Here is a 26,690-nt window from a genome sequence, read left to right as displayed (position 1 = left end):
AGGTGACATTGGACCAGGGTTCTGGAGAGTGATTGAATCCAACTAATTTGCTAACTTAAAAAAGGATAATCAGGGACTTCCCTGGTGGTCCAGTGGTTAAGAATCCAATCTGCCTTCCAACGCAGGGGATGCGGGTTTGATCCCTGGTTGGGGAACTAAGATTCCTCATGCTGAGTGGCAACTAAGCCCGCGTGCCACAACTAGAGAGAAGCTTATGAGCCACAACAAAGATCCCGCGTGCCACAGCTAAAACCCAATGCAGCCAAATAAATAAATAAATAAATATTTTTAAAAAAATAAATAAAAATAAAATAGCCATCTGGCCTTTTGCTATTCCTCAAATGGGCCAAGCTTTAAAAATAAATAAATAAAAGGATAATCATTGGGGAAAGAATCAGATTTTTTTCTATAAAGGAAAATTAGCAAGTAAAGGCCTTTTGGGTAGTCCCCTTTAATCTGCTGTCAAGGGGATGGTTTAGTTCTGGGTGCAAACAGAAGACTGCATTACATTTTAAACAACAGAATAGAAAGTAGTATGAATTTTATAAAATTCTGCTAGAACTGGTCTAAGCCAAGATGTAAAAAAAAAAAATACTGGCACAAGTGTCCAGTCTTCATAAACTGTCAGACACCACTTCACTGGATTATTCTAGATGATTTAGGTAGTGTTGCAAACATTTTGAAAAAAAATATGAATAGCATATCTATGCCTACATAAACTAAAATTTGGCTCTAACATCATGAATGCACAATGGGTACTAATTTACAATTAAAGAATTGTTTCTGTAAAATATATAGGGACACATGCTATTTTTATGCTTCTAGCAAAGTACAAGGTGCATGGAAGCTGTCCTACATGTTTCCTTTTGGTTTTTCAAACCCACAACCAAGGAGCAGAAATAGAACCACAACAACAACAAAAGATTATACTATCTAGGCCTCTCTAATTTCTATATGATTCATTTTTCGTCTGAGTTTCTGACTTAAAGACATCCACTGCAAATGTGGAAGAGCTACTGAAGGTATGAAAAGCACAGTCGTCCTCTCCTCAAGGAGTCTGCATGGAAGATTTAGGCATATGTACAAAAAGGTAAAGAACAATACAAAAGAACTGTTATGCTATTTTAGCAAAGACCTGTGAAGCCCTTCCCACAGGCAGGTACTGTTCCAAGCTTTACAAATATTGACTCATTTAATTCTCACAACAACCCTAGGAGTAGGTTATTGCTGTCATCCCATTTTATAGATGGGAAATGGAAAGGTCAAATTACTCAGTGTCACTCTGATAGGAAGTGCAGAGATGGACCTCACACTGATGTTGTTGGTTCCAGAGTCCATACTCAGCCTTCTCACTATGCTGCCAGCTGGGTACCACTGGCAGTGAGCCTTGTGGGAGATGAGCAAAGCAGAAAACACCTCAACCAGGGTAGTCAAAGAAGCCTCCATGAGCACAGGGAGCTATATTCAGTATCCTGTAATAAACTATAATGGAAAATAATATGAAAAAGAATTTATACATGTATAACTAAATCACTTTGCTGTACAACAGAAATAACACAACATTGTAAGTCAACTATACTTCAATAAAATAAATTTTTAAAAAAAGAAGCCTCCATGAAGAAGGATTTAAATTGTGAGTAGGTTTCAGATGAGCAAGGAATACTCTTGGCTTAAAATCTTTCCAAGTCTCCCCTTGCTTTAAGAATTCAGGTTTCTTTGACTGGCATCCAGGTTTCTTTATCACTTGCCCTTTGCCTACTTCTCCAGCCACATGACATTTATTTACTTAGCAATTATTTTTTAGTACCTACTGATTAGGCATTTTTACTATGTCCTGAAGACACAGAGGTGAACAAAGCAGAGGTAGTATTCTGGTCATGAGGAAACTTACAGCTTAGTAAGGGAAAGAAACAATAATGTCTCTGTAAACAATTTATATCCAGGGCCTGGTAGTAAATATCTTAGGCTTTGTGGACCACATATGACACCTGTTGCATATTCTTCTTTTGTGTGTGTTTGTCTGTTTACAGCCCATTAAAAATATGAAAACATCCTTAGCTCTCCAGCCATGCAACATCAAGCCAAATTTGGCCCACAGGCAGTTGTTTGCCACCCCTTAAAAACCAAAGCAAATGAATAAACTAAGTGATTTATATTTTTAGGTTATGATAAAGGATATAAATGGGAAAAAAAACAAAAGTTACAAAAGAAAATATTCTAACTCCCTGCTACTCACCACTCCTTTGCACATGTTATTTTCTTGCCTAGAAATTCTGTCCCATTCCATGCTTTCTCCACCCAGCTAGCTCCCACTTGCTCTTCAAGACTGAGCTTAAAAAGATCCCCTCTTTTCGGGCTTCCCTGGTGGCGCAGTGGTTGAGAGTCCGCCTGCCGATGCAGGGGATACGGGTTCATGCCCCGGTCCGGGAAGATCCCACATGCTGCGGAGCGGCTGGACCCGTGAGCCATGGCCGCTGAGCCTGCGCGTCCGGAGCCTGTGCTTCGCAACAGGAGAGGCCACAGCAGTGAGAGGCCCGCATACCACACACACACACACACACACACAAAAAAATATATATATATATATATATATACATATATATATATATATCCCCTCTTTTTCAGGAACCTCCATACTGTTCTCCATAGTGGCTGTATCAATTTCCATTCCCAGAAACAGTGCAAGAGGGTTCCCTTTTCTCTATACCCTCTCCAGCATTTACTGTTTGTAGATTTTTTGACGATGGCCATTCTGACCGGTGTGAGGTGATACCTCATTGCAGTTTTAATTTGCATTTCTCTAATAATTAGTGATGTAGGAATAGAAACGGAGAGGTAGAGAACTGACGTGTGGACACAGTCGGGGAAGGGGAGGGTGGGATGAATTGGGAGATTAGGTTTGACATAAATACACTACCATGTGTAAAATAGATAGCTAGTGGGAACTTGCTGTATAGCACAGGGAGCTCAGCTCAGTGCTCTGTGATGACCTAGATGGGTGGGATGGGGGGCGAGGTCCAGGTGGGAAGGGATATATGTATACCTATAGCTGATTCACTTCACTGTACAGCAGAAACTAACACAATATTGTAAAGCAATCACACTACAATTAAAACAAAAATCCCCTCTTCTCAAAATTCTTCCCGGTAGCCTATTGTGCCCAACTCTGTTACAGAAACTATCACACTGGGTGGTAATTTTTTACTTGGTTGTCTCCCCAGTTAAACACTAAAAACTTGGGAAAAGAGAACTTGATTTTTCTATGTCTCCAGCACTTAGAACAAGACCTGTCTATTAATTAGGTACTCAGCGCGTATGTGAATGAATGAATATGTAAGCAGGGAAACAGCCAAGGGAAGTGAATCTGCTTGAGAAAAGGCACAAGCTGCAGCCATGGATAGATTGTAGAATGTTTCAAGTGCCAGTGAAAGGAGTCTGTCATTTACTCTGTAGGCAAAAGAGATTCAATGAATATTTTTGAGCAGGGGAATGTGGTCAAAGCCATGTTCTAGGGAAGGTAGGATAGTGTTGTGGGAAACTTATGAGGCTTCTAGCCTACAGAACTGGATTCAAATCCCAGCATTACCACTAACTGATGGTGTGACTCTATATTATTTCACTGACTTCTTAAAGAGTCTCAATTTTCTCATCTCTACACCCTATCTGGAAAGGCTCAAGAATACACTGAGGTTTCCTGAAGATTAAATAAGATAAAAGAAAATAATGTCTTCCATAAACCAGTTACTTAATAAATAATAGTTGTAATAAATGGATTAAGAATGAAATAGTCCAGACAAGAATAGTAGTAGATAATCCTCTGTCATTATTTAAACAAAAAAAGAAGCTGTATTTAGGCCACTAGTTCTTAAAATGTTGGTTCAAGGTGTAAATGTTATGAAATTTGCTAGAGTTCTTTGAGAACTAACTCGTGCCAGGCACTGTGCTAATGCTTTTCATGTATTACCTCTTTTAATCTTCTTTTTAAATAAAATATAGGCCCAAATCTGCCCATACTCTTAACAAATATGCTATGTTGTATTTCAATAATAGCTAAAAAATTTTAATCAGGATGTGGATAAGCCTGATAAAATTCTAACCTGTATTTTTAATACATAGTTTTTAACTTTAGGACTTGCAGGGAAGCCTGGTGAGAAAGGAAACAGGGGCATTCCAGGGTTACCAGGTTTCAAAGGACTCCAAGGGCCACCTGGACCACCAGGATCACCAGGTATAGCTGATTCTCTAATAGAAATATCAGGTGTTAAGTTTTCCTAGATCTAAATGTAACAAAAATGTGTTTCTAGAATATGAATTCTGCCCCAACAGTGTTCCAACAGAAATTTGCTTCTTATAATTTAACCAAATTATATTTCTTATAATTTAACCAAATTGTAGTCAGCCTTTATTAACTAAAAAATGTTAACCTACATGAAGTTCTGTTTTGCACTCAAAATTTTATTTTGAAATAGCTGATATGTATTCTAAACTATAATTTATTACAACTCATATATCCTAGAAGAAAGTAAGATAATGCTTTAGAGGTTTTCAAATTTTCCTCTTTCTATTTTAACAAGTTATCGAGTTTGCAAAGTAATTTTTTAAACAAATAATGTAGCCCCCTATTCCCCGTGACCACATCTGTGATGAAATTTATTGCATTGTAATAAAATTTCCATATTGCATTTGAAAATCTGTTACTATATTGTCACAGGAGTCCCTCTTTCCTGCTGGCTTTGGTCTTAGGATGATTCTGATGTTTGAAATCCAGGCCTGCTGACAAAAATCTAACTTTCTCTAATTTTACATTTTCTGAGTCACCAGTCCCTTCCTTATTTGAAGGCATAAATGCAGCTAAACAAGTACCTAAACCAGATGGTCTGGCTGCGCTGGATTCATTCATTTGTGCAAGCAACAAGTGTTTATTGAGCATCTACTATATCCAGGAACTACACAGAGCGTATGACTATTTATTTGTTCTCAAGACTCCAGAGGAGATCCAGGCAGCATTGGGAATCCTGGTGAGCCAGGGCCACGTGGTGTGCCAGGAAGCATGGGAAACATGGGGGTGCCAGGTAATGCATAATGTCCTGTTACAAGCCTACAACCTCAAGATGGGTCCTAATTCTAGATTTTCTGTGTTGTCATTTTGGTTTTCCACTTGGTAGAAAGTTGGTGTAAAACAACTAGATTTGCTTCTAGACAAATGTACTGTATGCAACCAGAACATGAGTGAGAACAAAATAAATATTTACATTGTGTAAAAATCATCCATTAAGACTACCTGTTTTTAGTTTTTTAAGGAACCTCCATACTGTTCTCCATAGTGGGATGTATCAAGTTACATTCCCACCAACAGTGCAAGAGGGTTCCCTTTTCTCCATATCCTCTCCAGCATTTTTTGTTTGTAGATCTTTTTGATGATGGCCATTCTGACGGGTGTGAGGTCATACCTCATTTTAGTTTTGATTTGCATTTCTCTAATAAGCGGGATGGGGGCGTGGGAGGGAGGTCCAAGAGGGAGGGGATATATGTATACATATAGCTGATTCACTTCATTGTACAACAGAAACTGACACAACATTGTAAAGCAATTATACTCTGATTTTTAAAAAATTGAAAAAAAAAGAAAAAGACTACCTGACACATCAGTGCTTCTGAAAAACCAGCTTCTTGAGAGAAAGGTGGTTTGTGCAAAGGTGAGAAGTAGAACCCTTCAAGATCTCTGCCTTTACCAATTTACCTGATTTCTTTCCTAATTTCAGGTACTAAAGGAATGAAGGGAACTATGGGATTCCCAGGTCTAGCTGGAAGACCAGGCCTCCCAGGTACTCATGGTCTCCCAGGAGATAAGGGAGAGCCAGGTTATTCAGAAGGTACAAGGCCAGGACCACCGGGACCAAAGGTATATAGGCCACTGAAGTATTTATGTTTTGGTGGTGGAATGAGCCCCTTTAAATATCAACAAGTATCTGGATTCATTGTGGGCAAAGAAAATTGAAAATACTACTGTATTTTCAGACAGTTGTTTGAGGTTTTCTCCCCTCTCTCTATAACTAAGGATGCCTATCACACAACTTCAATTTCTGAGTTTATTCCCTCCAGTTTCAACCCCGAAGGAATTTTTCATAACTGACCCTGCAATTTAAGTGTGCTACCAGGAGGAGGCAGTGATCACAAGGCCATACAAGTTGCCAGGGCAGTGTTTGTTTTTCTTGTGCTAAAAGTGGCCAGTCTCTGCTATAGACTCATCTCACGCAGCCTTACAAAAATAAATGTTCCAACTTTGTAATAAAAAATACTTGTCTTCTTAAACACAATAAAAGGGCCTCCCTGGTGGCGCAAGTGGTTGAGAGTCTGCCTGCCGATGCAGGGGATACGGGTTCGTGCCCCGGTCTGGGAGGATCCCATATGCCGCGGAGCAGCTGGGCCCGTGAGCCATGGCCGCTGAGCCTGCGCGTCCGGGGCCTGCGCGTCCGGAGCCTGTGCTCCGCAACGGGGGAGGCCACAACAGTGAGAGGCCCGCATACCGAAAAAAAAAAAAAAACCACAATAAAAGATGTAAAATAAAATAAATTTAGAGCATTATTAAAAAGCAAAACCCAAAAAAATCCTAAGATATATACATTTATCTTTCTTAATTGTTTTAAAAGTTTATTGTCATTGCAATACACAGAAGATTTTCTATCTTGTCACAGTGTTCTCAGCACTTGTGCTCTGTCACCTAGAGACTGGATGCCAAAGCCCTCCCTTGTATGTGGTGTCATGCAGCAACCAAAGGTTTCAGTGTGGCTCAGCTGTTCTTTTAGGTTTATCTTCTTCCATCCTTTCTGCATATAGCAGTTACACAAGAGCCAGAGCTAGAGCAATAGAGAATAATTAATAGAAGTTCCCACAAGCAGGGGTTCTTCACATGGGATTCCATGGATCCCTGGGGAAGCCTATTGATCCAAAGAAGCCCACTAATCTCCTGAAATCGAATGAAAATTGTTTGGATACAGTTTTTCTGTTTTTTTTTTTTAGAAGGAGTCTGTTATTTTTCATCAGACTTCCAAAAAATATAAAAATCGTTACTTAGGAGACTTTCTCCCTGACTCTCTTTTGAGCCAATAAAACACCACCTTTCCTAAAGATTTCCTCCAGCTGTAAAACAACAAGAAAGAAAACTTTTAGAAACCACAAAGACCCGAGAAAGTAACCCTTTACTACTTGGAGTTCAAACAAATTTCCTTTGCCCTTTATTTTTAACAAGGTCCTCAGAAAACCAAAAAGAGCTCCTTCCACTGAGATTTTTCCTGAGTGAGGAATCATATTTGACTTAATTCACATTCAATTAATGAATAGTTTCATTTAAAGTTTTCATAGGTAACCACAGAAGAAATTTTTTAAACTATGCGTTGAACACAAAATGTGCTGGTTTTATCATGCTGGCAAATCTTAGTAACAGAATAATGAATCTTAGTCAGCTACCATCGAGATTTTGTAAGTTACTATCAAATCCATATGCTCTGGCTTATCATAAAAGTGAAGTACAGATTTAATGAATATTAAGCCATGGGAAGTTTGTGTTTTTGTTTGTTTCTTTTCTTTTTTTTTTTTTTTTTTTTTTTTGCGGTACGCGGGACTCTCGCTGTTGTAGCCTCTCCCGTTGCGGAGCACAGGCTCCGGATGCACAGGCTCAGCGGCCATGGCTCATGGGCCTAGCCGCTCCGCGGCACGTGGGATCCTCCCGGACCAGGGCATGAACCCACGTCCCCTGCATCAAGCTGGCAGACTCCCAACCACTGCACCACCAGGGAAGCCCTGTTTGTTTCTTTTTTTTACATGTGGTTGACATACATTTATCTGCATGCAGAGTATATGAAGATCACACATCCATTTGTTCTATTTCTTTCTGAACTCTGAGTTAATCATCACAATTTGAAATTATCTGTGTGTGTGATTATTTAGTGTCTATCTCCCACTGGTCTCTAAAGCTCCATGAAGGCAGGGACTGTATCCATCACATATTCGTACATGGTTACTATTATATTCCTGGCTTCTTGGGCACAGGACTCGTGTAGCCACAGAGGTCCCATGCTGACAAGGACTCCATGTTTGGTTTAATGCTCTGCCATTTCTGTCTTCAATTACTTTTTAAAAGTTCTTTTAAAGAGAGCTGCATTTTCGGGCTTCCCTGGTGGCGCAGTGGTTGAGAGTCCGCCTGCCGATTCAGGGGACACGGGTTCGTGCCCCAGTCCGGGAAGATCCCACATGCCGTGGAGTGGTTGGGCCCGTGAGCCATGGCTGCTGAGCCTGTGCATCTGGAGCCTGTGCTCTGCAACGGGAGAGGCCACAACAGTGAGAGGCCCCCGTACAGCAAGGAAAAAAAAAAAAAAAAAAAGAGCTGCATTGTCATTTTGCACTGCACCCCACAAATTATGTAGCCATCCTGTCCCCAGCAGCTATCAGGGTGGTAGCACACAGTAGACACTTATCATGAATTGCTAAATAAATAAATACATAAATACAAACCAACGTAGTTTATACATAATTCTGATCACGTATCCTGCTTATATGAGAATTTTAAAGGTGTTTGACTGAATTTAAGGGAGATCCAGGATTGCCAGGTGACATGGGAAAGAAAGGAGATAGAGGGCCACCTGGCACACCTGGACGTCCAGGCCCTGCTGCACCAGAGGGAGTTCCTGGGAATCCCGGAAGCCCTGGCCACCCAGGTGAGCTCTGGGTTTGCAACCCGAAAGCTGCAAGCAAGGAGTGTGGTATGGCCCTTGCCTCCTAGAATAGTAAATGGAAAGCAGTTTAGGCTTTTGTACTACAATTGATTTTATTCAAACCTGATCTTCAAATTCGAAGACACTAAGAAATAGCAAATGAATCACAAGGAGCCCATTTCGGTCGAGTTTGGTGACCTGAAATCTAAAAACCTCCTCCTGTAAACAAAACTTCAGGGGCACTGCCTCAACAAATTCAGCCTAAAGACCTGAAATGTTAGCTTGTTGTCCAACTTCTTATTTGTATTAGTTTTCCAGGGCTTCCAAAGCAAATACCACAGATTGGCTAACTTAGAAATTAATTTTCTCCCAGTTCTGGAGACTGGGAGTCTGAGATCCAGGTGTCGGCAGGGTTGATTTCTTCTGAGGCCTCTCTCGTTAGCTTGTAGGTGGCCACCTTCTCCAGGTGACTTTCCTCTGTGTGTCTGTGTCCCAATCTTTTCTTATAAGGATATCAGTCATATTGTGTTAGGTACTGCCTTGGTGACCTCATGTTAACTTAATTGCTTCTTTAAAGACCCTACCTGGGAATTCCCTGGTGGTCCAGTGGTTAGGATTCCTCCGGGGGCCTGGGTTCAATCCCTGATCAAAGAACTAAGATCCCATAAGCCGTGTGGCATGGCCAAAAAGAAAGAAAGAAAAAAAAAGACAATAAAGACCTACCTCCAAATACAGTGATATTCTGAAATACTAGGGAGTTAGGACTTCATCATATGCATTTGGGAGCAACCCAATTTAACCCATAGCACTGTTGTTCTGAGAGTTTTGTTGTTGCTGTTTCCAGTTTAAACATTGGCTTGCTTTCTTATTTGTTTGTTATTTGGGTTGAAGTTTTCACTTTGATCAAAAACAACTGCTAAGCCACTGGTTTGCAGCTTCAGGTCTTACCTAAAGACAATATTTAAACTATCTTTTCAAACACGGAAAGGTCCAATGGCTTTGCTGCTAACTCCCAATTAAAGTAATAAATCAGATATTGAGCGGTCCAAGGGGCTGGGGTATGCACACCTCTGAAAATGATTGGTCATGTCTCTTCTGTGCTTCTCTGGGCAAATAACAGCCTGAAGTGACTGGTCGCAGGAGTGCCCCTTGAAGGCCAGCTTGAACACAGTTGACTGTAAGAACTGACTGTTTCAGCCATTGCTGGAAGCATTTATCTTTTGGTTTTCTTTTTTTCCTTCCCCTCTCTCTTCATTTATAGGAAAGCCCGGTTCTGATGGTGATTTGGGGTCTAAAGGAATCAAAGGTTTCCCTGGCTCTTCGGGAATAAAAGGCCCTCCAGGTTCCATTTTTGTACTTTGTCTAGTTCCCTTTTGTGAGGGAAGCATATTTTCTTCTGAGGCTGGAATCTCTGTTTACCGGTAGCTCTGACCCATGGCTGCTCCTTAGAAGGTAGCTCCCAGTTACCCAGTCTCCAGACGACAATGCAGAAAAGTGAGGTTAGGTATTTATACGGATCTAATTCAAAGATCAGCTGACCTACACATTCCAAAGTGAAAAATCCTCATGATAGCACTAACCTGTCCATGGTTTTCACTGTGAATTTAGCTTCATATAACTACAGTTCTGAAAAATGAACACATTTTGCAGAATTCCACACATCTGGGGTTCACATTAGGCCACTGATAGGAAGTAGGTCCTCTCTTTGAATGGCTTCTTTTTTCCAGGCCCTCCAGGATTCCCAGGAAATCCTGGACCAGCGGGTGAGAGAGGTAATCAAGGACGTGATGGAATTCCTGGTCCAGCTGGAGAAAAAGGAGAAACAGGTACCGCTTGCTCATCATCTTGGATACACTAGTTTTATTTTTCATAGAATAATTAGTGTCACTGTAATTCTTCATGGCTCTAGAAATTCTTCCCTGACAGAACTGGGTATGTGAGAATTCTTTCTGTAACCAAAGTGAAATTGACCAAGTGGAATAAATTTTATATACATTGGTCAGTTTCACAATTTATATATAAATACCTATAAATATTTATATGTATATATAAATTAACTGTATGTATAGAATATTAAAGTGCCAAAATTTTCTCTTTCAGGTTTGCTGGGAGCACTTCCAGGCCCAAGAGGGAAACCTGGTCCTCAAGGTGAGCAGTTCTTCCTTCCTGAACCTGGTGATATACATGTTCAAGGACAGAATCTAATTTAATATGCCTGATAGATAAAATAAACTTAGCATACTGAATTAAAGAAGTCCCAGTGGTAACATAGGATATGTATATTCTTAGTGTTCAAGTAAAAATGCTTCATTATTTCCATCACCGCGAAATGAACAAACTAGGCACTGTGATCCAATTTTGGAATTTCCTTCCATGAAGGTCTTTAAACATGAAAAAGACTTCTGTATTTGCTTCCATGTCATTAGCATGGTTTAAATGTATCACCTCCTAAAAAGTTGGAGGTGGAATTGATAGCTTCTCAAGGAGTTTCCTCTCCCTGCTCTTCTGAGATGCAGTAATAACACTAATCCTTTCCCACCTTGTTATCTTCATAGGTCTGATTCCAACCCCCAGAGCCAGCTTGTGGCTCAGGTTACTGTTTAGTCAGGGATTCCCAGTAACTCTCTCAGCATCTCAGACACGGCAACTTACTGAATATGTCATTCAAAGAATATACAAGTTTTTGTCTGACAGACTGCCAGTCTGGATTTCTCATGCCAGTGTTTTATAAGATAAGCAGCTTCTTTTAACTTTTTCCATTTTGTATAGAAACCTGCCAGAAGAAATACTAGATTGTTTGCACCGTTTATTGACCCTTCTCAGCCATAGGTCCTGTAGGTAGGAGTATTTTATTAGCAAAGATGCCTAAGCCCAGTGACGGCCTCTGGTTATTAATGCTCAAGAGAACCAGCAAAGAGTAGCCTGATGCTACAGAGAAACTCCACAGGGCAAGAACTGCTCTGACCTACCAGCTCAACTGTGAAAGTAGACAAGAGCCGTTCTTTCCCGTTTCTGGATGATGCGATAGTCGTTTTGGTTGAGCTCAATGTCCGCACGTCTCTCAGACCCTTCCCTCCCTCGTGAACATAAAGGCTTTTCATAGCCTAGTTTTAGAATTATGGTCAAAAGGGGAGTTTCTGTTCATTTTCCTAGGCTAAGCTCACAGTTTAACCATGTGTAATGAGGACACTTTAGCATTTAATTGGAAATAAAATTTGATACCAAACAATCAAATCTTAAATTAAAAAGCCTTTAAAAACAACAAATAGCCTAATTATGAAAGTAAATGATTATGCACCTCAGTCCCTCTAGGATAAATAAATATGGAGACGAGGTCATTGATACTTGGAAGGTATGAATCCTTTTAATTAGTTTTAATTCTCCCAAATCCTAAAAAGAAATCATATTGTAAAACAAGGAAGCATTTTCATGGACGTGGAATATACAACTCAAGACAGCATCTTGGTGCCTCAGACCATTGCCAGACCCTGTTGTACAATTACAGCATTTCAGAGCTTGAAGAGAGCTGAAATCATCTAAATACTTTCTTTTAACAGTATAAATTGCAGGCATAAAAAAGCTAAAGAACATGGTAGACAAAGGGCTAGATATTCAATAGTCATCAGTTTTATTTTCATCATCCCCCTAAGGCTTCCCTGCATAATAAATAACTTCCCAAGCCCTTTCCTGTGCCACCAGCCTCCTCCTCACTTGTCCTTCTTCCTTCCCTCTGTCTCCCATTTTCATGCCATTTACCACTTCTAGAATAACACAAAGATGGGAGAGAAGAGGGAGAGATTATTTTCAATTCATACAACATCTTCCATTTATGAACATCAAAGCACAATTTCTTGAAAGTTCTCTGAGATGAAAAATATTAGTATTAAGTTGTGACCTTTTGCAAGGTCTTCTTTGGTAAATCCAAACCTCTCACCACACTTGTCCCTTCCAGACTATGTTTGTGTTATGGAGGAGAAGTAACCAGAGGACAGAATGGGGATGGCAACTTTGTCGTTCCTTTTTCTGGGTTTGTCTGGGCAACACTTTAAATGCACAAACCAGCCATGAAGTTTAGCTTTTTTTTTTAATGTATGTATGTATTTATTTATTTACTTTTGGCTGCTTGGGTCTTTGTTGCTGCACGCGGGCTTTCCCTAATTGCAGCGAGCGGGGGCTACTCTTCGTTGTGGTGCATGGGCTTCTCATGCAGTGACTTCTCTTGTTGCAGAGCACGGGCTCTAGGCGCGCAAGCTTCAGTAGTTGTGGCTTGCAGGCTCTGGATTAGTTGTTCCGCGGCATGTGGGATCTTCCCGGACCAGGGCTCGAACCCTTGTCCCCTGCGTTGGCAGGCGGATTCTTAACCACTGCGCCACCAGGGAAGTCCCGATGTTTAGCTTTTTAGTGCTCTATTGAATTATCAGTGATTGAATAATGTCATTGTAATTAGATATCACCAGGTAATAATGATTATGGCTTACATGGACAGAATACTTTGAAGCTTACACCATGCTTTTCCATCTGTGTATTCTCTCACTTGATATTTAAAACACTGAGTTAAGTCAGATATCACCTTCATTTTTTAAATAAGAAAACGGAGACTTGTAACAGTGAAGAGAATTTATCAGGATCAAACAGCTAGTTGGAGTCAGGACTGAGTCTAGTCTAGACCCAGTCCTTGTAGACCTGTATCTCTTTTGTCAGCCTCTTAAAAAAAATTATCTTGTGGAGCTTAACACCTTTCATCAAAGTGTCTACATTATTAGAGATAATCACAAACTATAACACCAAATATAGGGGCATTACAGAAACTTATCAGGTGTTTTTCTTTGCAGGAGCCAAAGGAGACAGGGGAGTCCCCGGCTTGCCGGGCCTCCCTGGCAGGAAAGGGCCAGTGGGAGATGCTGGGCCTCGAGGGCCCATGGGCATGACAGGACCTCAAGGGCCACCAGGCTTTCCTGGTTCAATCATCCCTGGCCAAAAAGGAGATCGAGGTCCACCTGGCAGAAGAGGAAACCCAGGTAGAGGATCTACTTCTAAATAAGATGAAAGAATGAAAGTAACATTTGATGTCTTTCAGTCTTCTCGTGACCATCTCACTTCTTTTCCCCTCTGGTCTTCTCTGTCTTGCCATGCCCACCTGTCCTCACATGGGGTGCAGTAAGGCTGTTGGTGTTGAGGCAGAGGGACCTGTTTGAAAAACTAGTACATACCAAATTAATGAGCCTGGAAGAGAGAGATGCATCCATTCATCAATATTTATTGAGCTCCTACTCTGTATAAGGTACTGGGTTAGACATAGACCCTGCTCTAACAGACCATCATCAGGGAGAAGCAGTTCCTGCCTTGTGCCAGGCACTTGGCTGGCATTATCTCATTCACAATCCTGTCACACCCCACGAGGCAAAGTATGTTCAGTGTAACGATAAAGTGCAGAGTTTGCTCTTCATTCAAAAGGGTAACTGACAGAACCTGCGAGGCCCCCGAGCGGCAATACTGACAGGCTTTTTGTGAATTCAGGTGAGCCTGGTCCCCCTGGATCTCAAGGGAGGCCTGTAGAAGGCATAAAAGGAGACAAGGGTTTTATGGGCCAGCCTGGCCCAAGAGGTCCGTCTGGAACTGTAGGAGACGTGGGACCACCAGGTCATCCGGTAAGTGTGGAAAATTATTTTGACGTCTTAGATTCTTCTAAATCGATTGCCAGAATCAGATGTAACTGGAGGCAACAAAAAGTTCCCACTTGTGGTGCTTCTGTGTAGTGCACCCCAAAAAAGATGGAGTCCACAAGGTTCAAAGAATCAAAGAATCTTAAGAGTTGGACAGATTTGGTCTCCAAGAGGCCTCTGAAAGTTTGGTCCATATGGGACCCTTCTCTATGTCATTCCCGACCTTTTCTTGTTTAGACTCTGAACAGTTCTAGATGACAACATAATTTTTCTCTATTAATATGCTCTCAAAATTATCTTTGCCGGGCTTCCCTGGTGGCGCAGCGGTTGAGAGTCCACCTGCTGATGCAGGGGACGTGGGTTCGTGCCCCGGTCCGGGAGGATCCCACATGCCACGGAGCGGCTGGGCCTGTGAGCCATGGCCACTGAGCCTACGCATCCGGAGCCTGTGCTCCACAACGGGAGAGGCCACAACAGTGAGAGGCCCGTGTATCGTGCAAAAAAAAAAAAAATTATCTTTGCCATCAAATGTCTATTTATTTTCTCCCCATGACATACCTTCCAGTATTTGTAAATACTGCCATTTTCTCTCCCAATAAATACATGTTTTTTTTTTCTCAAATTCAGTTTAAGATGTCATCAGCTCTGCCTCTATTCTGAATATATCTTAGTTTGTCAGTACCTTAAACGTGCAGCCCCTGGGACAAACACCTTACAGGAGTAAGAACTCAGTACCCCACGGAGTGGCTAGAGGATGGAAGAGTCTCACTATCCTGAACATTCTGTTTTATAATCCAACCTAAAATTCCACATGAGCTGTTTGGCAGCCTCAGTACCACACAGTCATCACACATTGAGCTTAGAGTCAGCGAAAGACCTTGTGCCTTTTCCTCATGAACTGCTACTAAGTTTTCTCCATTACTTTTATTTTTATTTTTATTTTTGGCTGCGTTGGGTCTTCCTTGCTGCACGCAGGCTTTCTCTAGTTGCAGCGAGTGGAGGCTACTCTACGTTGCGGTGCACGGGCTTCTCGTGGTGGCTTCTCTTGCTGCGGAGCACGGGCCCTAGGCACGCTGGCTTCAGTAGTTGTGGCACGTGGGCTCAGTAGTTGTGGCTCGCGTGCTCTACGGCACAGGCTCACTTGCTGTGGCTCAAGGGCTTAGTTGCTCCACGGCATGTGGGATCTTCCTGGACCAGGGCTGGAACCTGCATCACCTGCATTGGCAGGCGGATTCTTAACCACTGCGCCACCAGGAAAGCCCTCTCCATTACTTTTTGCCTTGTCTATTTGTGTACTTGTGACATAAGGGCAGAACTTTCACATTTACCTTTCTTAGTTATCATCTTGTTCCTTCAGGCTCATGTTTCAAGCCTATTAAGATCTCTCAATTTACAGCATCTCACTCAACACTATGGCCACCTTCCCTAGCTTTCTCTTAACAGCATATTTGAAAAACCTAATCCCTCTGTGTACATCAAATTCTTGGAAACTAATGAGGAAATCAGTTATGTCATAGATGTTCTGTGCTTCCTTGTGATGGGTAATGAGGTTCTTCGGCAGGGCTTCTTGTCAGGAAACATGTTACACTCTCTTAAGCTCTCTTGGTATTTGGTTTCCAGAATCTACCTTTTAAAAACTTTTTTTTAAGTGAGATGTTTGCCCAACTCCAGTCTTAGGTATTTCTCATGCTCTCCGTGATTCTTTGAAAGTGGCAAACACTAATCCTATGATCACACTGAAAGTCCTTCCAAGGACACTGGGATGTGGAAAGTCTGGTTTGGAAATGCGATCTCTCTTAAATCCCCTGTGCCTCCAAGGTTAGTCTAGGCTTCTGCATTTGCGCTTGAAAGAAAATTCTTCCTGATGGATATCTGAACTGACTCCTTGCCCTTAACTGCTCTCTCCTTTCAGGAAGCAGCTTCTTCTCCACCCTCGGGCAGGGCCTGGCACCAGAGCTTCCTCCGTGGTTATCTTTACCTCTGGAGAACAGGCCAGACTTCAGAAGCCTGAGACTCCTTGATCACATGGTTGTTTTCTCTCTCTCCTTTTTTTTTTTTTTTTTTTTGCGGTACACGGGCCTCTCACTGCTGTGGCCTCTCCCATTGCGGAGCACAGGCTCCGGACACGCAGGCTCAGCAGCCATGGCTCACGGGCCCAGCCCCTCCACGACATGTGGGATTCTCCCGGACCGGGGCACGAACCCGCGTCGCCTGCATTGGCAGGCGGACTCTCAACCACTGTGCCACCAGGGAAGCCCTCTCTCTCCTTTTTTAACCTCACACCACCTTATCTAAGAAGTAGGATTGTTCTTTCATTCATCTTCTAGCTCCAAAGACAGCAGGCTGAAAGACCAGTTTTGTTATTGTTGGCATTTTTCATGACCTTCAATTCATTGTTTTCAAGTAATAGCATTCTGTCTCATTCATATGGACAGTATAAGAGTAGATGCAATATACAGTGTGACATAGAACTCTTTTTTTTTTAAATAAATTTATTTATTTATTTTTGGCTCTGTTGGGTCTTCGTTTCTGTGCGAGGGCTTTCTCTAATTGTGGCGAGCGGGGGCCACTCTTCATCGCGGTGCGCGGGCCTTTCACTGTCGCAGCCTTCTCTTGTTGCAGAGCACAGGCTCCAGACGTGCAGGCTCAGTAGCTGTGGCACACGGGCTTAGTTGCTCTGCGGCATGTGGGATCTTCCCAGACCAGGGCTCGAACCCGTGTCCCCTGCATTGGCAGGCAGATTTTCAACCACTGCGCCACCAGGGAAGCCCTAGAACTCTTTTCAGAAGCCCTATTCCCTCCCCTCTCCTCCGATGGCCTTGCTTGAGCATCTCATGGTCACAACAGCAATTAGTCTGAGCCTCATAAGGAGGGAGCATCTCTGCCCAGTCAGATCACTGCATCTTTGCCAAACGTGCATGTCAAAACTCCCCTGTCAACCCCTCCATGCTCCCATCCCTGGAACCTTTACTTCTATCACTCTGATCAGAGTAAGTTATAACTCTGATGGCTTAGTTAGAATGATGGTGGGTGCTACAATTCAACAGCAACTCTGTTGCCTTTGCAAGAATTACAAATACAAATTATAATTTTCAGCCTGGCAATCTGGTACCTATTCTTCCTGAAAGATCTTCAAATACTGAGCAGTTCACTTTAGAATACAGAATATCCAATTGTACCCAATACTCACACCAACATACATTAACATGAGAAGTTATGTTGGCTCTTGGGCTTAAGGGTAGTTTTTACTTCTTTCTTATTGAAAATGATAGTCGTAAGGTAAGGTAGTTGGCACAGGAGTTACAGGAGGTGAAATACTGGATTGGAATGTAAAAATGATGTCTGACAACTTTAACTCATTCTGACCCAACATAGTATATATCCTATATGCTTTAAAAAAAAAACTGTACTGAGTATTGTGATTTTAAAAATATGTCTGTGGTTCTGCTCTTTCTTACTTAAAATATAGGGAGCACCAGGTGCCCCAGGTCTGCCAGGGGTCAGAGGTGATCCTGGATTCTATGGATTTCCAGGCATAAAAGGTACTGTTTTTGTGCACTACTCTTTGGATGCAAAGACAATGACCATGATTCATATTTTAGGGTACACAGATGTTTACTGAACCCCTATGGTCACCTCAGACAGTTGGGGTACAAATAGGACCTCAGTATGAACGAAGAAGGAAGACTCCACCAGCACACAACCCCAGGGGCCTTAAAAATTAAACCATACCTTAAGGATGGAAACTATAGAAAAACTCAAAACAGAAACAGTTTAAAGTGGTTACCTTTGAGAGTACTGATGTGTGTCGGGCTGGGGGATAAGGAACTACGTCAGTAGCAACAGTATTGCTTTGAATGGTTTATTTTACTTTGTGCATGTGTGATAATTTTAAGAAGCTGAAAATCGAAAAGAATATTCACCAAGCTGATAATGGGGGAGGGTAAGTAAATTTTTATATGCAGACTCAAGCACTTGTTTTTTTATGGGGCACATGTATTATGTTTTTAATCAGAGAAGACATGTAATTTGGAGATTTTAAGTTTAAAATGTTCATACACATAAATTTAAACTTCAGGTTTCAGAAAATAATTCTCAAATCTTCCATAAGGGTGCTATGACCTCAAATGATATTTTGAATATTGGATTTGTTGTCTTAGCTGGTTAAATCCACTGGTATTGTTTTGTGTGTGCAGGGAATCTATTATCGTAGACTAAATAGATGCTACACAAGAATTTCAACCAAAGTGAACAAAACCATGTTTCTGTGAAAGACAAACTTTTCCAGGTCTGAGGGAGGACAAGCTGGAGTTTAAAGAGAGCCTTTTCAATGCTTTCAACCACTGGCTCTTCAAGGAGCAAAATAGCAAAGAAGAAATCAAAGCAAGTGATTCTGAGGAGTCTCCCTAGAGACTGGGTTGGTGAATACTGTCAGACAGCCTGGGGAAAAGGTGTGCACCTGCCACTGCCCCGAGTCTCAGAACAGGAGGAGCTAAGACTTGAAAACTTACAGAAAGGCCCTACCAGAAATATTCTGGTGGAATATTTACATGTATATAGAGGGAAGATTCGTAAAATCAGTTCTTTGGAACATGTTCCCTGAAACACATTCAATTAGTCTCTTAGATTCCAGAATAAGACTATCTGTCATCTGGCACTACCTATGAGTTTGCACTTCTTTATTTGGAAATTTTTAATCCCCAAAGGGAAAAATACTTAGGCCTCTTCTGGTAGACGTAAGCAAATGTTAACACTATCCTCAAGTTCTGATATCTAGTGGATAATTTATAGTGTAGTTGCCAGTTAGCTTTGGGTAATATAATTGTTTTATTATATTTCTGCTATGAATATCATGTTTAGTATTAAGTTCTTTCTAAGTAATCAGATGTAATGTCTACATTTTGTCAAGATTTTTTAAAAGAGAATATTTCTCCAAATCGATGGTTCTTGGTAACATTTCATTCATGTCAAAGACTGTTTGGGAGAGAAATCTTACCACTTAGATAGTTTACATCAAAGTAGATATTCTATATGAGCTCATGAGAGTTCCTAACATAACTAACTTTGGGCTACTAGTAAAGCTAGAGTAATAAGCTGAGAAAGTTGATAACTATTGACAACCAATATAATTCACTAGGAAGTGCTAAAATCGGTTTTAATGTCACTTCATATTTTACCTTAAATATTAAATTGAATTGGTTTCTGAACTTAAAAAGTGAACTCTTAGGAATGCTTCCCCTTCAATGCGAAAATACTAGCTCTTAATGCCTACTTCTAGAATATGTTTTTAATAGACATTAAACATGGCTAACTGGGTCCAAATAAAATTCCACAACCCACACGAATATAACTAAGTTGCAGCCATTGTCACAGAACTCATAACCTCTGGTCATGACTCCCATTATCTAGAGTCGACCATCAACCTAAAGAGCTAGGAAACCCGTTGTTCTATGTGGAATCACATTGCCTTTTTATTTTTTTTAAGGGGAGGAGGGTAATTCAGGATTTCTGGGACCAAGTGGACCTCCAGGACGAATCGGGCCAAAAGGACCACCTGGTAAATATTATTTCTTTAGTATTGCTGTCCATGAAGAAACAGTAACTCATCAGGAAAGCCATCATCTTCTTATATGTTCATGTCAATAGGTGTACGTGGAGACCCTGGCACAGTGAAGATCATCTCCCTTCCAGGAAGCCCAGGCCCACCTGGCCCAGCTGGAGAACCAGGGATGCAAGGAGAACCTGGGCCCCCGGGGCCACCGGGAAACTCAGGTGTGGAACTGGCAGCATTGACTGGGATCACTAGGAAGCAGTTGAACCAAAATACCTGTAAAGAGCTTTGGAAACAAATGATACAACTTCACAGAAAATGTTACACATTACAGTGTTTTTAATAATTAGCTTTAGCATTGAGCTCATTTTACTCTTGACCAGCAAATAAAACTCCTTTTGAATCTATTGAAAACTGTTGTGTATAGTATAAACTTGAACAAATACACTTTAGGAAACTCAGGATTTTTTTGGTTAAGGTAAAAGTATGAAATCTATCTTCTCTGACAACTGTCAGTCTTAGAGTTCTGACTATTTATAAATGATTGCCCAAATAAACCTGAGTTTCAGGTATTTATACTTTTCTAACACTTTGTACAGTACCTGGAAGTAGTAGTAAATGCAAATGTATGCTTAATATTATGAAATATTTTCAAAATATTGGTTCATGGAAATTGAACTAACCCTTTTTTATAGTCTTAGCATATTGTAGTAGACTTCTGAATGGAATTGTTGTGTTCTACGTTTGCCTGAATCACCTGGGATATAAGAGAGATATGATTTATTACTTTGATCAATACGAGGGCATAGTGAATTCTGGAGCAGCATAAATCAAAATGGTAGCACAATTTTAAACTGCTGTATTTCATGTACTCCTAGTTCATTTTTCAGGGTTTTTTTTTTCCCCCCCTGGGAAGTAGGGTGTAACATGTTGGATGACCAACTGTCCCAGTTTGCCCAGTCTGTTCTCTTTGCAGGACTTTTATTGCTGAAACTGTAGAAGTCTTGGGTAAACTGGGATGGTTGGCCAACCTGCTTTTTTTTCTATATGATCCATTCAATACAATGTTGGTTTTTTTGCCTAGGACCCTGTGGGCCAAGAGGTAAACCAGGCAAGGATGGACTACCAGGAACCCCTGGACCAACTGGAGAAAAAGGCAACAAAGGTTGTAAAGGAGAGCAAGGTAAACAGCTGGCTGTTCTCCTTCACTGAAGGAGAGCTATTACCCATATATATACAGGGAAAGGAGCCTTGTTCAAATTTGTGACTATAAGATCTAGATCTAGATCTTTCAATTTGTGTTGTGCAGATTAGACTAAAAGCCGGGGCGAAATGTTCTTTTGGAAGAAGACAGAAAATCAAGAGTTACTGGAATAAACCATTCTTCCTATCTGTTAACTGGGCAAATGTACTTCAGATTTTTAACCTGAGGACACATAGGCCTAATGGAACACCAATTCTATTTTCAGAAAAGCGGATACTGTGTACTTAGTTGATAATATCTACTTGTAAGAGTAGCACCTAAGTACATAGTTGGAAAAACATTACCTTGATATGAATAGAAGAGCAATTTAGTATCCCTATTTAGGAAAGCTGTCTTTTAACTTTGCCATTCTTGAATACTAACTCAACAACTCACGTGCGTGTCCCCAAAAGGGGCCTCTTTAAGTACTTTAGTCTGAACATAAACTTATGTGTGTCAATTTGATATGCCTGGGTCAAAACTTACCTTCTGCAAAAGTTTCAAAAGCACCTTTCTAGAAAATACTCAGCTCTCCAAATCTTATTTTTTAGGATTGCTGACTTTGTTAAAGTAAGAGAAAACTCTAAATGTGATTTCAAATTCATTGACATAGGCCCAGATCTACTAGAATACAACTGTAAAGACTAGAGATTTGTCTTTAAATATAATGCTAACTAATAATATTAATTGTAATATTAACTGCATAATCACTCATGACTTAGTATTGTCCTGAGTGCTTTAAAACATTATTAATCATTCGACTTTCCTTAAAAATGTGTTTTTCAAAATGGTAAAAAATAAAACTCTTATTAATAATCCCATAAATTTAAAAACTTTACTGACCAAGTCTGGGTTACAGAATGGAGCCAAAGCAAGAGCAAGGCTACTACAACACAAACTGTGCTGAGAATTATTCACTAGTAGACAGAGTTCATCTTGATGTCAGGCACCACAGGGCAATGCAAAGATGAAAACCTGACCTCAAAAGACTCATCATCAGATATACACAAATATCTATCGTAAGAGGCATTCGTAATAAAATAGTCAGCATTTAAGAATATTCTTTGGGGCCTCCCTGGTGGCGCAGTGGTTGGGAGTCCGCCTGCCGATGCAGGGGATACGGGTTCGTGCCCCGGTCTGGGAGGATCCCGTATGCCGCGGAGCGGCTGGGCCCGTGAGCCATGGCCGCTGGGCCTGCGCGTCCGGAGCCTGTGCTCCGCGGCGGGAGGGGCCACAGCAGTGAGAGGCCCGCATACCGCAAAAAGAAAAAATATATATATATATATTCTTTGGCCTTTTTTTTTTTTTTTTTGCGGTATGCGGGCCTCACTGTTGTGGCCTCTCCCGTTGCGGAGCACAGGCTCCAGACGCACAGGCTCAGTGGCCATGACTCATGGGCCCAGCCGCTCCGCAGCATATGGGATCTTCCCGGACCGGGGCACGAACCCGTGTCCCTTGCATCGGCAGCCAGACTCTCAACCACTGCGCCACCAGGGAAGCCCCTTTGGCCATTTTATAAACCATTATTCTTTCGGACTCCTTTCTGAATTTGAGGCTTAATAAATATATATAAACATTAAATTAGTATTTTGGAAAAACAAGTTTGAGGTTTCATTTGTGTTGCAATGTGTATAATGTGCTTTTTAAAGGACCGCCTGGATCCGATGGCCTGCCAGGCTTGAAGGGGAAACCTGGAGACACTGGACCACCTGCAAGGAGGACAATGATGAGGGGCTTTGTCTTCACCCGGCACAGCCAGACCACGGCGGTTCCCTCCTGTCCAGAAGGGACAGAACCACTCTATAGTGGGTTTTCTCTCCTCTTTGTACAAGGAAATGAACAATCCCATGGACAGGACCTGGGTAATGCCTTCGTTCTCATTTCTAGCTACTTTGTTCCACATGCAGACTCTACATTTTTATGGCATGGGGTACTTCCCTCTGAAGTTAAGTATAAACAACCTGAGTATCTCACAGCACTTTTTAAAGAGAGTAAATAAGACGTTGGCCTGTCTAATATTCATTCCGGAATGTAAGCTCTAGAAGGAGCCTGGCTCATGAATGTCAATCTAGTTCATCCTGTGCAACGCAAAGACTTTTTCACTAAAATCCCTGTCTGCTTTTTAATCTTCAAAGTAACATCTTTTCTAAAGCTTTGTCTGGTTATTGGCTAGCATATACATATGGAGAACTGGGAATACTTTGAAGCAGACATTTTTCTAAGCAACCTCTGCTAGTCCTCAAATTCTAGACTGATGAGAAACGGCCACGGGAAGCGTTCAAGGTGGAAGAACGAAGGATTGCTTTCCCTATTGGATCTTTAATTTCTATCAGTATTAAAACTTTTCAATCACACATTTTGTAAATAGCTCTTTTGTGTTGTCTTTCTCCAGTTTTTGCCATAGGTTGTGTTTTAATTAGCCTCTATCTAGTAATGATAATCAAAATAATTTGAAGTTACTGAAAGTGACACCCAGTCTGATGTTTTATTAGGAACTCTTGGCAGCTGCCTGCAAAGATTTACTACAATGCCATTCTTATTCTGCAATATCAATGATGTATGTAATTTCGCATCTCGAAATGATTATTCATACTGGCTGTCAACACCAGCTCTGATGCCCGTGGACATGGCTCCAATTACTGGCCGGGCCCTGGAGCCTTATATTAGCAGGTAAAATCCCAATCCCTTAGTTTTGTGATGGGAGCAGTTGAATCACTTCATTTGTAATGGAATGTAAGGCAGCACGTCATGGTGCAGAAAGTGGCGATGCCGCCATCTTCTTTGTTTCGTGTTACAGATGCACTGTCTGCGAAGGTCCTGCAATTGCCATAGCTGTTCACAGCCAAACTACTGATACCCCCTCATGTCCTCCTGGCTGGATTTCTCTCTGGAAAGGATTTTCTTTCATCATGGTAAGGAGAAAAGGAACAGTAAATTCATAGTAAAGATAATCTGTGGAATCTTACATTGGGCTGGATGAGATGTGGCCCCCAGGAATGATTTTGCTTGACATCAATATGCACAATCTGCTGTGGATATTTGCTTGAAAATCTGCAAATATACTTTTTTTTACTTCAAGTAAGTTGTTCTTTGGTAAATAATGGAGCATTTAAAAAAATAGACTTCTCAGAAAGAGACTACCCACAAATTCTAAGTAAGACATTTAAGTGAAGAGTAGCTACCATATTGGTAATAGAATGCCTTTTTAAAAAAATGTGGCAGCTGTTTTATATATCCTCCAAAAGCCTTCTGAAAACCCTGCAAGGTAGTTTCTATCATCTACAGTTTTACAAGTAAGAATGAAGTAAAGACATTTCCCCAGGGTCTCACAACTAGTAAGTGGTAAAACTGGGATTTGAATCTGAGCCTGTCTGCTCCAAAATCTTTGTGCCTTATACTGTGACCCTTTGAAGTACCTATGAAGATGGGAACTAAAAGAAACAGCCTTTTAAAGAAAAATTCCCGAGATGTAAGTACTAAATGAAGAAATCTAGGGATTAACATTTGTGATTCTGATACCTGCACAAACGTGGCTAGTGGTCATTCATATTCTGTGTAACATCATTTATGATATGCTATTCCCCCTTCTTTACTCACAGATGTCCATTCATTCAATCATTAATTCAACAAATATTTATTTAACACCTACTATGTGCCTTGACCATTCTAGGTACTAAGGATACTGGCAGTGAACCAAAGTTCCTGCTCTCATGGAGCTTATATCCTAGTGATAGACATAGAAGCAAGAAGACAAAATAACAATAATAGTAATGAGTTCAGGTGGTGAACAGTCAGTCCTAGGAAGGAAATAAGGCAAGATAAGGGGAGAGACTGATAGGGATGAAGTCAAGGAAATCTTTTTGGAGGTTATATTTAAGCAGACCCCTGAATGACAAGAAAGAACCAGTCAGACCTGGGGAAAAGAGCATTCCAGGCAAAATAAATAGCTTTTATTTTATTTTTGATGACTATCCTTCAACTTGGAAGGTAGCTGGAGTGTTAGTAAATTTGGGTAAAGAAGCACAAGAGGTTTAATTCATCCTTTCTGGGGTTTTTTCTTACTGTCTTCTATTACAAAAAAGAAAACTTTAGAGCATTGAAAATGTGAGCAGTATGCAAAGAATTCTTATTTGGATACTTTTATTATGATAGTTCACAAGTGCAGGTTCAGAGGGCGCTGGGCAGGCACTGGCATCCCCCGGCTCCTGCTTAGAAGAATTCCGAGCCAGTCCATTTATAGAATGTCATGGAAGAGGAACATGCAACTACTATTCAAATTCCTACAGTTTCTGGTTGGCTTCATTAGACCCCAAGAGAATGTTCAGGTAACTATTCAAAGTCAAGTTTAATCTGATGACTCAATTGCATAACTATTCAAAGGTTGCCTATGTTAGATTTTCATGCCCTGTGTGTTGATGTACTCACATCTAAAAAAATCTCCCCATGCCAATAAAATCCTGTCTAGCCTGTTTAAGCCAATAAAATCCAGTTTACAAGTGGTCTAGAGTCAACAAGTAGCCATGGTTTGTGCTACTGTACCAATAAAGACCAAAAAAAATGTGATTTTTTCATCACTAAATGTATTTAATATTTATATATGAATTTATAGACTACTGAACGAAACTATCAATACTAAATGATCTGCTAATCTTAATTTACTGTATTGGAAGACTTGTGAGTAATACAGAGTATTAAAAGGATAGGAGTAGTTTTTATTTCAGAAAAAAATGATCCGTAGGTTTGCACCTGCAAGTTGCTGCTAAATACAACTAAAATGCTGACATAGATACCTTTTCAGAAATATACCTCCCTATAATAAAGTTTAGATGAGCTACAATATTCATTAATAAAACTCGAACCCAGGAAGTATTTCCCTTTTATCTATAAATTGATGAAACTTTTTGTGGGCTTTTTTTTTTTTGGTTTTGTTTTGTTTTTTATTTCAGGAAACCTGTTCCATCAACTGTGAAAGCTGGGGAGTTAGAAAAGATAATAAGTCGCTGTCAGGTGTGCATGAAGAGGAGACATTGAAGAAATAAAGAAAAAATAGAACTGTGACTTTTCATCCTAAATAACCAAGTAATGATAAAGAACATGCAGTTATTTAAGTATTTTTCTCTAACTGAACAATATCGCCCTACGATGGCTTAGTACAAAGTTTCTATTTGTTTCCCCACACAACAAAGCATTCTTTTAAGTTAGTTCTGTGATACTGCTCTCTAAACCTGTACTGTGTCAAAGTTCCCTAACTCAAGGCAGTAGGCTTTTCACAAAATATCACTGAAATTGTATTCCATTTGTATCCAGTGCACTAAGTAAATGGTGACTGTATAAAGTTTGGTGCTACAAGTTAAGAGCTATTTGGTCTACTGGATTCCCAGGATTTGCCCCCCTTCTATTCCAGTCTTTGAGACTCAGGGAGGCTAAATCTGTTTTAGATTGCCCAACCACCCGCTTCCTAAAGCTTTAGACCCTGGGTAGGGAAGGGGATGGAGACAAGTGGAATACTAGACCATCATGAA

General features: G+C 40.8%; 1 protein-coding gene across 1 annotated transcript in view; it reads left to right on the top strand.

Annotated features, from left to right (window-relative positions):
* COL4A3 (collagen type IV alpha 3 chain) overlaps window positions 1-26,199 on the top strand; it is a 139,718-nt gene extending 113,519 nt beyond the window's left edge. Inside the window, exons 35-52 of the mRNA XM_060106283.1 lie at window positions 4,130-4,228; window positions 4,983-5,072; window positions 5,763-5,902; window positions 8,588-8,714; window positions 9,973-10,053; window positions 10,439-10,537; window positions 10,812-10,859; window positions 13,544-13,729; window positions 14,229-14,359; window positions 17,844-17,916; window positions 19,860-19,931; window positions 20,021-20,146; window positions 21,010-21,108; window positions 22,818-23,030; window positions 23,661-23,838; window positions 23,966-24,080; window positions 25,321-25,493; window positions 26,115-26,199. Of these exons, the coding sequence (XP_059962266.1) occupies window positions 4,130-4,228; window positions 4,983-5,072; window positions 5,763-5,902; window positions 8,588-8,714; window positions 9,973-10,053; window positions 10,439-10,537; window positions 10,812-10,859; window positions 13,544-13,729; window positions 14,229-14,359; window positions 17,844-17,916; window positions 19,860-19,931; window positions 20,021-20,146; window positions 21,010-21,108; window positions 22,818-23,030; window positions 23,661-23,838; window positions 23,966-24,080; window positions 25,321-25,493; window positions 26,115-26,199 (2,135 nt within the window). The remainder of the gene's footprint in view (window positions 1-4,129; window positions 4,229-4,982; window positions 5,073-5,762; window positions 5,903-8,587; window positions 8,715-9,972; window positions 10,054-10,438; window positions 10,538-10,811; window positions 10,860-13,543; window positions 13,730-14,228; window positions 14,360-17,843; window positions 17,917-19,859; window positions 19,932-20,020; window positions 20,147-21,009; window positions 21,109-22,817; window positions 23,031-23,660; window positions 23,839-23,965; window positions 24,081-25,320; window positions 25,494-26,114) is intronic.
* Window positions 26,200-26,690: the final 491 nt, after the last annotated feature.

The sequence above is a fragment of the Mesoplodon densirostris genome, chromosome 8, assembly GCF_025265405.1.
Source record: "Mesoplodon densirostris isolate mMesDen1 chromosome 8, mMesDen1 primary haplotype, whole genome shotgun sequence".
NCBI lineage: Eukaryota > Metazoa > Chordata > Mammalia > Artiodactyla > Ziphiidae > Mesoplodon > Mesoplodon densirostris.
The sequence above is the reverse complement of the archived record's forward strand: the minus strand, read 5'-3'. Positions and strand labels throughout refer to the sequence as shown.